This window comes from Trichechus manatus, unplaced genomic scaffold, assembly GCF_000243295.1.
Source record: "Trichechus manatus latirostris isolate Lorelei unplaced genomic scaffold, TriManLat1.0 scaffold00076, whole genome shotgun sequence".
Lineage (NCBI taxonomy): Eukaryota > Metazoa > Chordata > Mammalia > Sirenia > Trichechidae > Trichechus > Trichechus manatus.
The window spans coordinates 11,159,061-11,175,485 of NW_004444012.1; the positions used below are offsets into that span (position 1 = coordinate 11,159,061).

Below are 16,425 nucleotides of genomic sequence, written 5' to 3' on the forward strand. Positions count from 1 at the left end.
GGCGGCTAACAGACACGTGAGGAAATGCTCACGATCATTAGCCATGAGAGAAATGCAAATCAAAACTACAATGAGATACCACCTCACCCCAACAAGGCTAGCATTAATCCAAAAAACACAAAATAATAAATGTTGGAGAGTTTACAAAGAGACTGGAACACTTATACACTGCTGGTGGGATTGTAAAATGGTACAACCACTTTGGAGATCAATTTGGCATTTCCTTAAACAGCTAGAAATAGAAGTACCATACGATGCAGCAATCCCGCTCCTTGGAATATATCCTAGAGAAATAAGAGCCATCACACGAATAGATATATGCACACTCATGTTCATTGCAGCACTGCTCACAATAGCAAAAAGACGGAAACAACCTAGGTGCCCATCAATGGACGAATGGACAAATTATGGTATATTCACACAATGGAATACTACACAATGATGAACAACAACCATGAATCCGTGAAACATCTTATAACATGGAGGAATCTGGAAGGCATTACATTGAGTGAATTTAGTCAGTCACAAAGGGGCAAATATTGTATAAGACCACTAAAAGAATTCAAGAAAAGATTAAAACACAGAAGAAAACATTATCTGATGGTTACGAGGGTGGGGAGGGAGGGAGAAGGTTATCCTCTAACTAGATAGTAGACAAGAATTATCTTAGGTGAAGGGAAAGACAACACACACTACTGAGGAAGTCAGCACAACTGGACTAAACCCAAGGCTAAAAAGTTTCTTGAATACAGTCAAACACTTTGAGGGACAGAGTAGCAGGGGTGAGGGTTTGGGGAACCATGGTTTCAGGGACATCTGGTCAATTGGCATAACAAAGTTTTTTAAGAAAATGTTCTGCATCCCACTTTGGTGAGTGGCGTCTGGCATCTTAAAAGCTAGTGAGCTGCCATCTAAGATGCATCAATTTGTCCGAACCCACCTGGAGTAAGGGAGAATGAAGAACATCAAAGACACAAGGAAAATATTAGCCCAAGAGACAGAAAGGGCCACATAAACCAGAGACTTCATCAGCCTGAGACCAGAAGAACTAGATGGTGCCGGGCTACCACCACTGACTGCCCTGACAGGGAACACAACAGAAAGTCTTGATGGAGCAGGAGAAAAGTGGGGTGCAGAACTCAAATTCTAGTAAAAAGACCAGACTTAATGGTCTGACTGAGACTGGAGGAACCACAGAAAGCATGGCTCCTGGACTCTGTCAACCCAGAACTAAAACCATTCCTGAGGCCAACTTTTCAGACAAAAATTAGACTGGACTGTGGGAAATAAAATGATACTAGTGAAGAGTGTGCTTCTTAGCTCAAACAGATACATGAGACTAATTGGGCAGCTCCTGTCCTGAGGTGAGATAAGAAGGCAGAGAGGGTCAGGAGCTGGTCGAATGGACACGGGAAATCAGGGTTAGAAAGGAGGAGTGTGCTGTCACAGTATAGGGAGAACAATTAGGGTCACAGAACAATTTATGTATAAATTTTTGTATGAGAGACTAACTTGAATTGTAAACTTCCACTTAAGGTACAACAATAAAGTTAAAAAAAAAAAATAAGGTACCTCAAGAATGTGGTAAGTCAAATCTGGAATTGGGACTGAGAACTCCATGTTTTCAACAAATAAACGGCAAGGCGAAACAAAAAAAAAAAAGTAGAGAAGATCAAGAGATACTTAAGAGATGTCAATTATTAAATGCAGTGAGCCTACTTTGTATGTGAATCCTGATTTGAACAGGGCAACTGTAAAAGTGTATTTTTGAGGCAATGGAAGAAATTAAACACTGGTTAGACATTCGATGGTACTGAGATATTATCATTAATTTTGTTAGTTGTTTAATGGTATCGTGTTTATATTTTTAAAAAAGGAGCCCTTATCTATTAGATAGAGATAATACTGAAGTACTTGGAGATATATTGTCAGGAATTTGTTTTAAAATAATCCAGCAAGGTGGAAAAAAGTTTGGAGAGATGGGTATAGCTGCAGCAAGACTGGACAAATTCTGATACTTATTAAGTGTGAGTTTGGGGTACGTGAAGGTTCATTATGCAATTCCATTTTTGCTTATTTTTGAAGTTTTTCATAACAAAAAGTTAGAAGGAAAAGAAATTTTAAAATCGTCTCATTGCAAGAGTCTAGAATATATCAAATTTTATTAAGATTGGAATGGTAATCTAACTTTAAAAAGTATTGCAGTAAGGTTCCTAAGGTACTGGAGAATTACTAGTAATCAGATTTGAAATTAGAGGACATAATCTTTTTCCTATTTTACTGGCACTGTCAATAAAACTGTATTTATTAAGAAGGATAAAAAAGGAATGGTGCATTGAGATACAGCAGAAGAAATCATGAAGAAGTGAAGATAAGTAGGATGTCAATATAAAATATTAGTTTAAGGATGGGAGAGGAGAGAAAAAAGAATCTAACAGACTAGGAAGGCAATTTATCCCCTTTGTAACAAGATTTCAAAGCAAATAAATGGAAAAATAAAGGGATTAAAGATACTATAATCATGAATGGAGAGAAGGAAGAGTCATAAATAAATGGTTATATATATATATAGTTCTGAACAATAATGTTAATAAAAGGAAAAGCTTAATAAGTTTTATGGCTCTATTTATTAGGGATACTTTAGAGAATAACCAAGCATAAGAAAAGTACTACATAACAGGCTTATAGAAAGTATAGTTGGAAGTGACTGAAACATTCAAATACATTTGTAAAAACCAAGTAAAACTCAAGAGTCTGGCTTGATCCAACAGAAAATTGCAGGATAGGTTGGAGAGCTTTGAAAATATAATAATCTGATGTAGTAGTATGAGGACAGTTGCTAAGAACAAAAGAGGATAAAATGCCAAGGCTTTCACACTTTAGGGTCAATGAGAAAGGAACATACTATTAATGAGAGTTATGCATGAGCTGATAAAATTTTGGGCTGTTAAGTACAGGAAAGCCTGAGAGAAAATGGAAAACTGAAGGAATCTGGGAAAAGACATTGTGAGGATTTTGAGAATGGGGACTGATTTATTAAAAAGAGGAAAATTTAGGGTTTAGGCTAACTTTGTCATAAAATATCTTTTTATCTTAACAAAGATAAAAATCCTTATACCAACTAATAAAAATTGAATTTCATTTTAAAACCAGCCAATCCTATAAAGGAAACCCTGGTGGTGTAGTGGTTAAGAGTTTGGCTGCTAACCAAACGGTCAGCAATTTGAATTCACCAGGCACTCCTTGGGAACCCTATGGAGTAGTTCCACTCTGTCCTATAGGGTCGCTATGAGTTGGAATCAACTCGACAGCAACAGGTTTGGTTTGGTTTTGGTAATCCTATAAAAGGTTCCTAATGCCATCGAGTCAATTCTGACTCATTGCGACCCTACAGGACAGAGTAGAACAGCCCACCTTTTGCTTAGCAGCTAAGCTCTTAACCACTGCGCCAACAGGGCTCCTATAAAAGGTTAGCCTCTGGTTATACACCCTTTCCTGACCTACACAGCCTTTTTGCTGGAGTCATACAGGAAGTTATTATGCCAACAGAAAGCCAAGAGCAGCTTAGCCCCATAAAAATGTTATCTGAAGGGTCTAGATTCCAAAGTATGCTCAACAAAAAGAAATTGTTAGGCATAAGTATGCAGAAGGCATGTGTTAGGAAGCCAAGAAAGGAGAGTCAATGCCATCTCACTGAAATATGGACTAGAGGATAAACACAGATTTATTTTTAGAAAGCGAAGGGATCTGAGGAATAGAATGTCATGTGATTGTAAGTGGGTAGGGAAAACATTTTAGGTAATAGTATGAAAGACAAAACAGAGGAAAGGAGAGAGGTAGCATTCAAGTGTCTCCAATCCATCCATTAAACTGTACTAAACTGATCTTCAAGCTTTATCACATAGAATTCTGAGTAAATCATGACCAAAATAGGCAGGAAAACCTCTTGAAGGGGCTGCAGAGCTGTATCCTGACTCACCCTGAAGCGTGACTCATAGCGACCCTACAGGACAGAGTAGAACTGTCCCGTAGGGTTTCCAAGGAGTGCCTATGATTCAAATTGCCGACCTTTTGGTTAGCAGCTGAGCTCTTAACAACTGTGCCACACCAGGACTCCCCTCAAGGACCAGCAGGAGAAAAGACAGGTGAAGTGGCACTGTCCAGACCAAGCGAGCGCTCACACATCCTTTATAGGGTTCACTGAAAGTAGAACAGATCTCCTGGGATCTGTGTAACCCAGAAGGACGTAGCTCATTAGCACCTGTTTGTGGCCTCTACATCACTGAGTTGACAATAACTCTTGAGAGAAACAGGGAGAAAAAAGAGATAAGAAAAGAAAAGGAGACAGCCATCTTTTCTCTATTCTTCCTTCTCTAGGGTTTTTTTTTTTTTTTCCTAGTAGTAATATTGGGTTCTGATCTACGCACTGTCTTCTTAATTTCCTATGTTATATGAGTTTAGCTAAGTTTGGGCTAAAAAATGACCATTAAACAAATCAATAATCTAACCAAATGAACAACTGGTAGAGAAGCTTAGATATTAGGAAATCTTAGGGGAAGAGGCAATGATTAAAAGAATGAACTTTGCCAGAATTATGTAATACGTATTTCATTAATTTAATAGAAACTGTTGTTATTGTGTGCCATCAAGTCGATTCCAACTCACAGCAATCCTCTATGACAGAATAGAACTGCCCCATAGGGTTTCTTAGGCTGTATTCTTTATGGGAGCAGATCTCCAGGTCTTTTCTCCCGTGGTGGGGCTACTGGGTTCAAACTGCTGACCTTTTGGTTAGCAGCCGAGCACTTAAGCATTGTGCCACCAGGGCTCCTTTAATAGAAACTAATATACTAGAATTCCAAACATAAGGAGTTCACAAAGGAAACACATTCACCTTTGAGATTGCAGTGCTGTGAATTTGAGGTCCAAGGCTACGTACCATTCTGTCCTTGCTGTTTCCACTAACTGTAGCTGCAGCTTCCTTTGCTCTGTGTTAGTGCTGAACTCTAGATAACAAATGTTCCACAACAATATCAAACCTTTTAGAGCTTAACAAGATAATTTTAATGTGCTCATAGCCTCTATGTAATTTTGATTCATATCAAACATTTAAATATCAGTAATATATAACAGAGTATGTCATTAAACTGAAAATACAAAGAGAAACACAAACTAGCAATGTATTCAGGGTTTCCCATCACTGAACTGATGCCAGAAAAAAATCTGTTGTCCTTACAGTAAAAAATTAGGGACCCAAGTAGTAAAAGGGACCTGAAAAATGACAGCAGGGCCAGAAAGAGATATCCTATGAAACTGAGAATATGGGTTAATAAGAATCACCATATAACAAACAGGATTATTTTCAATGCATTTTGAATTGAGATTTGAAGATAGCTTGCCTAGTGATACTAAAACATGTTTAACATCCAGGCAGACAAGTGAGACAGCGGCAGCATCAGCAGTGGGGGCTGCACAGCCACAGCAGCCACCTATTGAGGAATCTGTACAGGATGGGTAGTTGGAACTGAGAAATCTAAGAAATGTTGGCAATTCAAATCTACCCAGAGGAACCATGAAGAAAGTCCTGGCGATCTACTTCTAAAAGATCACGGCTATTAAAAATTCTATGGAGCACTGTTCTACTCTGAAACACACGGGGTCGCCATGAGTCAGAATCAACTCAACAGCAACTGCTGAAAACATCACCCAAGGAAGATTTCATCAAGTTTGCCACGAGGCATGTGACGCTAATACAGAAAGCTAAATCAAAGTGTACAGAATTGGAGAAAGAAATTGAAGAACTCAAATCAAAACCAGTTGCTGGAGGAATTGATGATATTATTAAAGCAGTGAATGAATGTCTGGATGCTATTCTCTTGGAAAAGGCTGAGACGGAGCAACAGTGTCTTGCTCTACAAAAAGAAAATGTTAAAACAAAGCAAGAGGCTGAGGATTCTGTAACTGAGGTGGAAGATCTGCACAAGGAGTTTGAGCAATCACATAGAAACTATGTGAAAGAAACTGAAAATCTGGAAAATGAATAATAACAGTACATTCTAAACACTGAAGATAGAGAGCTTGCAAAAGGATCTGGAAGAAGCAATGAAATAAACAGAGCTTTCAGAAGAACTTAAACTCAGAGTGACTGAAAATAATGTTAAAAAACTGCAAGATGAGATTCAGAAAATTAGGCCAGCCTTTGAGTAGCAAATCTTATATCTGCAAAAGCAATTAGAAGATACCACTAATTAAAAGAAGCAAGAAATTAATAATCTCTGAAAAGTCACTGAGGCTAATTTCTCAGGATCATCAAAGAGATATTAATAGTTCACAAGAAGAACTTTTGCAGTTGAAAGCTACTGACCAAAAAGAGGTGAAAGACTTGATGTGCCAAACTGAAGCCTCTGCTAAAGAACACGATGCAGAAGTAAATAAGTTACATCAGCTAACGGATAACTTAGTAAAACAGTGTGAGGCAAATGGGAAGAACATTCCGGAGAAATATCGGTATGAATTAGAAAACCTCAAATATAAACCAAGAAAAACAGATGTGTCCTATGCTCTTACAAGAAGATGGTATTGTAGAACAAGTGGTTAATGAAAAAGTTAAACACTTAGAAGATACCTTAAAAGAACTACAATCTCAACATAGTATCTCGAAAGATGAGGTAAGTTACATGAATCATCTTAAATTAAGACATGAAATGGATGCCCAGCATATAAACGGATGAGTTTTCCTATTGGCGTGAAGACTTAGAATTTAAAATTAATGAACTATTACTAGATAAAGAAGAACAGGGCTGGCTAACTGAAAATTAAAATAGAAGATTCAAATAAACAATTTTGCTATATTGTAGAACAGTAACAAGGAAGTACAGAGTCTTAAGGAACAATATCAAAAAGAAGTATTAGAACTAAATGAGACATTTCTGTCAAGTTCAGAAAAAGAAAAATTAACATTAATGTTTGAAATACAGGGTCTTAAGGAACAATGAAAATCTACAGCAAGAAAACCAAGACATAATCTTAAATTATGAGAGTTAGTGAGAGATTATGGAAATTTTATAAACAGAGCTGGGAGAATCTGCTGGAAAAACAAGTCAAGAGTTTGAATCCACAAAGCAACAGCAGGCATCTGACGTTCATAAACTACAGCAGAAGCTCAGCACTGCTTTTAATGAAAAAAAAAAAAAAAAAAAAACGCTCTTCTTGAAACTGTGAATTGTCTCCAGTGGGAAAAGGAAAAATTATTATCTCAACAAGAATTCGTACCAGAACTTGAAAATACCATAAAGAACATTCAAGAAAAGAATGAAGAGTACTTAATTAGTCAGAGAGATACCATGTTACAAGAAATAGAAGCAAAGATAAATTCTCTAAGGAAAAAGATGGTTTCATAAATAAAATGAAAAATTCTCATTAAAAGATGGATAATCTCCATAAAAAAATGTGAAAGGAAAGAAGAGCTGATTATAGAATTTAGGGAGAAAGTGGAGCAAACTACTCAGTACAAAAGTGAACTAAAACAAAACGTAAATGAATTAACAGAAAAACTAGAAGAGATTTTAAAAGAAAAGGACCAAAATGACCAAGAACTAGAAAAGCTTATGGTTCAAATGAAAACTCTCTATCAAGACAAGGAAGCATCGTCATCTGCAGTGAGGTCACTTACGAGGAAAATAATAGACTAATTTCAGAAAAGAGCCAGTTTTGTAGTGATTTGGAAGCTCTTCTGTCTCAAAAAGAAGGGGATGTTAGCCTTAAATAACAGATTAGTGAGTTAGGAAAGAAATTTCAGCTAACAGTTAAAGAGCGAGATAATTTAAGTAAACTGTTTGAAAATGAGCAACTTCAGAAGTTATTTGTCAAAACTCAGTTGTACGATTTTCTTGAAGAGATGGGGTCAAAAGTTTCAGAAGAAAATTAAGACCAAGATGTTGTAAGTGTCCTACAAGATACAGGTGAATCCTTAGGAAAAGTCAATGAGGAAAAACACAACTTAGTTTCTCAATATGATGAAAGGCAGGGTTGGAATACTCAATCAGCAAGGCAAGTACGTGCTACCAGTGCTTACCCTGCTTCCTGGGCAATCAGGGAAAAATCGACATCTACAAAATACCTTCACAGCAACACCTGGGCAGTGTTAGACTGAACAACAGGGATGGATCACCCAGTAAGCAAGACAAGCACAGGCAAGCAGGTGCTTAGCTTGCTTACTGGGCAATCTGACCCTGATGAAAGGGTATCAGAGTTAGAAAAAGAGATTAAGTGCACTCAAGAAGAACACATAGCTCAATGTGAGGAAATTAGGTCTTTACTAGAAGACTATGAGAAAGTGCCCCTAAAGAAAGAGTTAGAAGAAACCCTATCAGAAAAAGAGGCCTTGCCATTTGATCTTCTAGAAATCAAAATTGTTAATGAAAAAAACAGGACTTGAAAACCAGGATCTTTTAATTCAACTTGAAGAAGCATCTCAAAAATTATTATATAGCAAAAATGAAATTCATAATGAAAAAGAAAAATCATTTCTAAAGGAACATGAAAATCTAAGACCATTACTAGAACAAAAGGAATCTGAATTGCAAGATGTAAGAGCAGAGCTGGCATTAGTAAAGACTTCCTTAGGAGAAATCATCTTCTGCAAAAAATTATCAAACCTCTTCAGTAAAAGAGCTGGAAGAAAAAATAGAAAATCTGGAAAAGGAATCTAAAGAAAAAGAGGAGAAAATAAATATAATAAAGCTAGTTTCTGTGAAAGCAAAGAAAGTACTTGATTCTAGCAGAAAAGAAGCCCAGGCTCTAAGGAAAGAACTTGAATCTGTTCCATCAGAAAAGGATCAGTTGTCTACCTGCATGAGAGATCTCATTCAAGAAGCAGAAAGCTATAAGAATCCTTTATGAGAATATGATAAGCAGTCAGAGCATTTGGATGTGGACAAAGATCATGATAATAATTTTGAGCATCATATAGAAGACCTTACAAAGCAATTAAGGAATTCAGCTGTTCCATGTGAAAAATTAAATTCTGATAATGAAGATCTCCTGGCTCATACTGAGACACTATAGTCTAATGCCAAGTTACTAGTATTACAGATTTCAGAAGTCCAAAGAGCCAAAGCAATAGTAGACAAAGAGTTGGAAGCTGAAAAACTTCAGAAAGAGCAGAAGATGAAGGAACATGCCAGTACTCTATGTGAACCTGAAGAACTTCGGCTACAACTTCAAAAGGAAAAGAAACAGCTTCAGAAAACCATGCAAGAATTAGAGCTGGTTAGAAAGGATGCCCAACAAACCACACTGATGAATATGGAAATAGCTGATTACGAACGTTTGACAAAAGAACTAAATCAAAAGCTAACTAATAAAAACAGCAAGATTGAAGGTTTGGAACAAGAAATAAAAATTCAGGAACAGACACAAGAAACCCTACAAGAAGAAATGAATATGCCCATCCACAGATGAATGGATAAACAAATTATGGTACATACACACCACGGAATACTACGCAACGATAAAGAACAATGACGAATCTGCGAAACATCTCACAACATGAATCTCGAGGGCATTATGCTGAGTGAAATTAGTCAGTGGCAAAAGGACAAATATTGTATGAGACCACTATTATAAGAACTCAAGAAAAGGTTTAAACACAGAAGAAAACATTCTTTGATGGTTACGAGGGTGGTGAGGGAGGGAGAGGGGAATTCACTAACTAGATAGTAGACAAGAATCATCTTAGGTGAAGGGAAGGACAACACACAATACAGAGGAAGCCAGCACAACTGGATCAAAATAAAGCTAAGAAGTTTCCTGAACACAACCAAACACTCTGAGGGGCAGAGCAGTTGAGGCGGGGCCTGGGGACCACGGTTTCTGGGGACATCTAGGCCAATTGGCATAACAAAGCTTATTAAGAAAATGTTCTGCATCCCACTTTGGTGAGTGGCGTCTGGGGTCTTAAAAGCTTGCAATCTATCATCTAAAATGCATCAATTGGTCCCATCCCATGTGGAGCAAAAGAGAAGAACACTAAAGACAGAAGGAAAATATTAGCATAAGAGATAAAAGGGCCATATAAACCAGAGATTCCATCAGCCTGAGGCCAGAAGAACTAGATGGTGCCCGGCTACCATCAATGACCTCCCTGACAGGGAACACAACAGAGAGTCCCGGACAGAGCAGGAGAAAAGTGCAGAACAGAACTCAAATTCATGTAAAAAGACCAGACTTAATGGTCTGACCGAGAGTGGAGGAACCCCCAAAGCCATGGCCCCTGGATGCTACGTTAACTAACCCCTGAAGCCCACTCTTCAGATAAAGATTAGACTGGACTATAAAACATAAAATAATACTCATGAAGAGTGTGCTTCTTATTCTTAGTTCCATCAGATACAAGAGACCAAACGGGTGGCTCCTGTCCAGATGCCTGATGAGAAGGCAGGAAGGGACAGGAGCTGGTGAATGGACACAAGAAACCCGGGGGTGGAAAGGGGGAGTGTGCTGTCACATTATAGGGATTGCAACTAACGTCACATAATACGTGTATAAATTTTTGTATGAGAAATTAACTTGAGCTGTAAACTTTCACCTGAAGCACAATTAAAAAAAAATTAAAAAAAGAAGAAATGAGTAAAACAAAATTCATTTTAACTTATAACAAATTATTGCTTCATAACAGAATAGAGGAGGTAGTGTGCATTAATTGTTCATTTCACCAGTCTTTGACTACCTACCAGGTCTTTTTAAGTTGTTTATATTCCACTTTATCCATAAAGTAATTTCTAATGTAAGCATTTAAAGCTTAAAAAAAAAAAAAAGTTTAACACCTAAAGACAGGTATTTAAGAAACACAGTAGAAACAACTCAGAGGTATTTATGTTTGGTTGTTAAAAAAAAATTTTTTTTGAAGACAAAGTTCACCACACTCAACTTTTGACATTAATTTCTAAAGCAGTGCAATGTTTCCACTAATCCACTCGCTCTCATTTTCACTCACTATGAAAAGGAATTCCCAAAGAACAATTATTCTAAGCAATTACATATTTATAGTACTACTATCTATTGATAAAAATTTCCAAGAGAAAAATGTCAGCATGTTTATATCTAGCTGACACCAGAGTACTCAATTAGTGTTAGAGAATGTAATCAAGTTTCAGAAAGATAGCAATAAATTATAAATTGTTTGGCATATCATACAAAGCAACTTACCTTGTAATTTTTTCAATACAGCAACCTCCATTTTCAAGACTTGTTTGGGTTGTTGAGCTGATTCCACCTTCAGTGCAACATTTTCCCTCGTGAGCATGTCCAGGGAATCGTAAATTTCTCCAAAGCCCCCACCCCCAATCTTCCTCAACTGCACAGGAAATAAAATGAGAACAGACACACACAAAATTACTAGAAGTTTCTCACTGGAAACCAATTCATCCTATATTTAGGAAATTATAACTTTACTATATTCTATGATAAAAGATTTCAATATTTTTAAACTTGTCGCTGTTAGGAGCTGTTGAGTCGATTTTCGACTCAGAGCAACCCCATGTGATAGAACAGAACTGCCCACTGGGTTTCTTAGGTTATAATCTTTTCGGTAGCAGCCTGAAAGGTCTCTCTCCAGCATTGTTAAACTGTGTATACTCCAAGAAGAAAACAAATGCCTGGAAATAACATCAAAACCTTTTCCCATATGTTTGTCCACAAAAAGTAATGAAATTATTTTAGTCGCAAACAAGTTTAAAATTTGGTCTACAGCAAGTATCAGAAATATAATTTAAAAAAAAAAAAAAGCAGTATCTGAAAGTATCACTTCCCATAAATACCACTGAACAACCAGATTTGTTGTTTTAATTCTAAGGCAGTAACTTGCAGACTTTTTTTTAGCCATGAGATCTTTTTGCCAATTGAAATCTTATCTGGAGCCAATATGGTTGAGATGTGTATGGGGGTGGGGTGGGGTAGGTCAGCCAGAGCCAAGTCCTCTCAGCACTATTTATCCTCCTCTCTGAGGAGCCCTGGTGGCACAGTGGTTAAGCATTCAGCTGCTAAGCAAAACATCAGCAGTTCAAATCTACCAGCCTATCCTTGGAAACCCCATGGGGCAGTACCACTCTGTCCTACAGGGTCGCTATGAATCAGAATCAACTCGATGGCAACCGGTTTGGATTTTGGGTTTGGTCCGCGGTATCTAACAGGCTTCACACAGCAGGCTGCAAGTTTCTGTTCCAAAATATCCTAGAGTTCACTATATGTATCTATTTACTGAAATAAGAGTAAACTCTAATCAAATTCAACACTTTCAACAAATAATTTTCTTCCCGATAAAATGTGTTAGCTTAGCTAAGGAACATCAGGATCCTTGTCTGAGTATTATAAGCAAGTTCTAAAGAGCTAGTGACAAATGCAGGGCTCTGAAAAGCTGGGATTGGGAGGGTAATATACTTCAAGGTAAGACACAGTAAAAGTTAGCCTTCTTCCAGTTTCTAAAACTAGGTCTTCTCCTTACCACATTATCAAACATCTAGGAGGCGATATCATGTAGAAAGGCAACACTAGAGGCACAGGGTAGTAAATCCTAACCAGCCCAAGAGGCCCCAGATCAAGCCCCACTTCCACCTCCACTGGGTCTTTAGTGACTCATAGGAATTTTCTGCTTAATCACTCATCATTTTACTAGGCCAAACACCTCAGATAACACTTATATTATTACACTACACCAAAAAAACCAAACCTATTGCCATCAAGTGAATTCTGACTCATAGCGACCCTACAGGACAGAACAGAACTGCCCCATAGGGTTTACAACGAGCAGTTAGTGGATTTGAACGGCCGACCTTTTGGTTAGCAGCCGAGTTCTTAACCACTACGCCACCAGGGCTCTATAACTCATATGTTGTTTAACTTACCATTGTCAATGTTCTATCACTACAGTGAAACTAATTTTCTTCGAAGAGAAGGAAACTTGTTCTATTTCTTCGTGTCCCACATAGCATTTGGCAACTGAGAATGATTTAATTATTGCTTAATAACTATTTATTGCTTTCTGTATATGAGCCATAATCTTTATTTTGGTTTGGTGATGGGAAGATATCATGAGAAACTACAGGGAGAATTTAGGATTTAAAAAGAATTCCAGTATCACTCAGCTAAATAAATTGCTCTTTGTTACACCTTGATTGGTATTTATAATTCTTTGTACTTTGTTCATTAAACAGAACTTAGTTTAACTTAAAAGCCTCATGAACAGTACCAAGAAGACATCTTTATCAAATGACAGAAAGAAAAACTAGGTTGACATAAATGTTTTTGCTCTTTAGTCTATTCCTGTAATGTTATCTGAGCAATAGTAGAGCATTGATTTATTTTATTGAGCTTTTATTTAGCTTGACAAAGCCCTAAGAAATCATCCTTGCTTATGAGGCAAAGTGACAGAGGTGGTTTAGTATGATGGATGTATGCAAATTATGGAAAGAATAGGGTTAAGGCTGTCATGATTTGTGGCAGATTGCATTTTCCAAAGATGGCCACGACAATATCTCCCATTCATTTTGTTCTTCTGCAATATGACCTTGGCACTCCCCTATCAAGAGGCAGAGTCCATTTCCCCATCCTTTGAATCTGGGGGAAACTTGCAACTGCTTTAACTAACAAATGACCAACAAAAAAGAACAGGCAAAGTGACACAGTCCATATCCCGAAAGGACAGCCTTTAGCCTAGTTGTTTCAGTTTCCTGTCTCCTGATATCCAGCTGCCATGTAACAAGTGCTACCACTCTAAGACCACCATGCTGTGAGAAGCCACAACCATGTGAAGAAACTCTAGAAAATGAGCTGCCAAGTTAGGGGTGGGGGTATGTGGCTAAGGAGCCCCAAGGTACAAAACAAGTAAGTGAAGAAGCCATCTTGGAAGTAGATTCTCCAAACCAACTACTCTGCTGTTGCCACAAGTCCAAGAAGAAAACCACCCAGGCAAGCTTTTCCCAAATTCATAATCCACAAAATTATAAGAAAAACAAAAGGATTGTTTTAAGACCCTAAGTTTTGATGTTATGGTTACATAATAATAGATAAATAAAATACCAGCCTTAATAATAAGCCTGTGATTTCTTACTAAAAATGCCTCTATGCCTCCAAAAATTTGGGGACAAGTTCCAAACATACATATTAGCTCTAATTATCAGGACAAAGGAATCATGCCAGGCATAATAGCTTCAAATGTCACCTTTTGATATGACTCCTGGAGAACAGCCAACTCTTATCAGAGCACTCAGTACAATGCTCTAGCCAAAGCAACATTTATGCCTGACTCCCACTGTCTTAGTCATCTAGTGCTGCTATAACAGAAATACCACAAGTGGATGGCTTCGACAAAGAGAAATTTATTCTCTCACAGTCTAGTAGGCAATAAGTCCAAATTCAGGGCATCAGCTCCAGGGGAACACTTTCTCTGTCGGCTTTGGAAGAAGGCCCGTGTCATCAATCTTAACTTGGTCTGGGGGCTTCTCTGCGCAGGAACCTCAGGTCCAAAGGATGCGCTTTGCTCCCGGAACTGCTTTCTTGGTGGTATGAGATTCCCATGTGTCTCTGCTCACTTCTCTCTTTTATATCTCAAAAGAGACTGGCTTAAGACACTATTCAATCTTGTATACCTCATCAGTATAACTGCTGCTAATCCATCTTATTAGATCATAGTGATTGAATTTACAACACATAAGGAAATCACATCAGATTACAAAATGGTACACGATTATACAATACTGGGAATCATGACCCAGCCAAGTTGACAGATATTTTGGGGGGACACAGTTTGATCCATGACACTCCACCCTTTGGCCCCCCAAAATTCATGTCCTTGCAACATGCAAAACATTCATCTCATCATATCACAGCAAAAGTCTTAACTCCAACTCCAAAATCCAAAAATTCCTCTTCATCTAGGAGATCTAGAATACAAGTTATCTGCTTCCAAAGGTACAATGACAGAACAGGCACAAGCTAGACACTTCCATTACAAATGGGAGAAACTGGAGGAGAAGAAGGGATAACAGGCACTAACGAAGTCAGCAGAACACATTGCATTAGCCCTCAAGGCTTGAAAATAATCCTCTGTTTTCAAAGACAACTTACACAATGACCCTGCTCTCCAGACTCTAGGTATTGGCCACAGTCTCCGGATTCTGAGCGGAGGCCCCTCAGCCTTGGGCTTCAGCTCCACCTTCCAGGCCCACTGGGACAGCAACTCTGCTCCCTTGACTTTAGGCCCACCATTCTCCTAGTACACTGGAGTGAAAACTCCACCCTTAGAAACACCAGAGGCCCTGACTCCACCCTTTGAAATCCCAGAGGTCATGGTAATACCTTTTGAGACTGAGGCAGCTTGGCTTCTTGGGATGTCTCTTCAGCTTCTGCTTTCTGTGGCCTCTCGACCCTCAGGCCTCACGTCTGCATCTGTCCTGCTGGGGCAAGTGTTCCAAAGCTCTGTAGCTCCACCAATGAATGATAAGTGCCTGGAGGTGCCCCACTCCACCAGGAAGCCTCTTGCACACAGGCACTCAGCTCTCTATCTCTGTGGGTCAGCTCCAGCGCTGTCTAGTGCTGGACTCCTGGTTCTGCTGCTGCTGGTCCTCTGCTGCTGCCGGTCCTCTGCTGCTTCCGGTCCTCTATCCATTAACAGTTTCAAAACCGCTTCCACATTTTAGGTATCTGTTAGAGCAGCACCCCACTCTCTTGGTACCAAATTCTATCTTAGTCATCTAGTGCTGCTGTAACAGAAATACCACAAGTGGATGGCTTTAACAAAGACAAATTTATTCTCTCACAGTCCAGTAGGCTACAAGTCCAAATTCAGGGCGTCAGCTCCAGGTAACCCTTTCTCTGTCGGCTCTGGAAGAAGGTTCATGTTGTCAATCTTCCCTTGGTCTGGGAGCTTCTTTGTGCAAGAACCTCAGGCCCAAAGGATGCGCTCTGCTCCCGGCGCTGTTTCTTGGTGGTATGAGGTTCCCATGTGTTTCTGCTCACTTCTCTCTTTCATATCTCAAAAGAGACTGGCTTAAGACACTATCCAATCTTGTATACCTCATCAGTATGACTGCTGCTAATCCATCTCATTAGATCATACTGATTGAATTTATAACACAAAAGGAAATCAAATCAGATTACAAAATGGTACACAATCATACAATACTGGGAATCATGACCCAGCCAAGTTGACAGATATTTTGGGGGGACACAATTCAATCCATGACACCCATAAAAGATCACCCACTGCTGAAATCTTCCTGCACCAGTCCTTGATGATGAAGCACAACTCTTTTCTTATTATTTGGTCAAGTAAATGTTTACAACCTACTGATTTACCTAATCAGTAAAACACATGTGTACCATAGAAACAAAATTTTTATTTCTAAAGGAAGAGTCCTCTTTTTCCAA

General features: G+C 38.4%; 1 protein-coding gene and 1 pseudogene across 3 annotated transcripts in view; one reads left to right on the plus strand and one right to left on the minus strand.

The window, feature by feature from the left end:
* TTBK2 (tau tubulin kinase 2) overlaps nucleotides 1-16,425 on the minus strand; it is a 201,838-nt gene that overhangs the window by 120,249 nt on the left and 65,164 nt on the right. For all 3 annotated transcript variants that reach the window (XM_004380675.2, XM_023735188.1, XM_023735187.1), the window contains exon 3: nucleotides 11,209-11,356. In XM_004380675.2, the coding sequence (XP_004380732.1) occupies nucleotides 11,209-11,356 (148 nt within the window). The remainder of the gene's footprint in view (nucleotides 1-11,208; nucleotides 11,357-16,425) is intronic.
* LOC111821307 (GRIP and coiled-coil domain-containing protein 2-like) lies at nucleotides 5,640-9,443 on the plus strand (annotated as a pseudogene).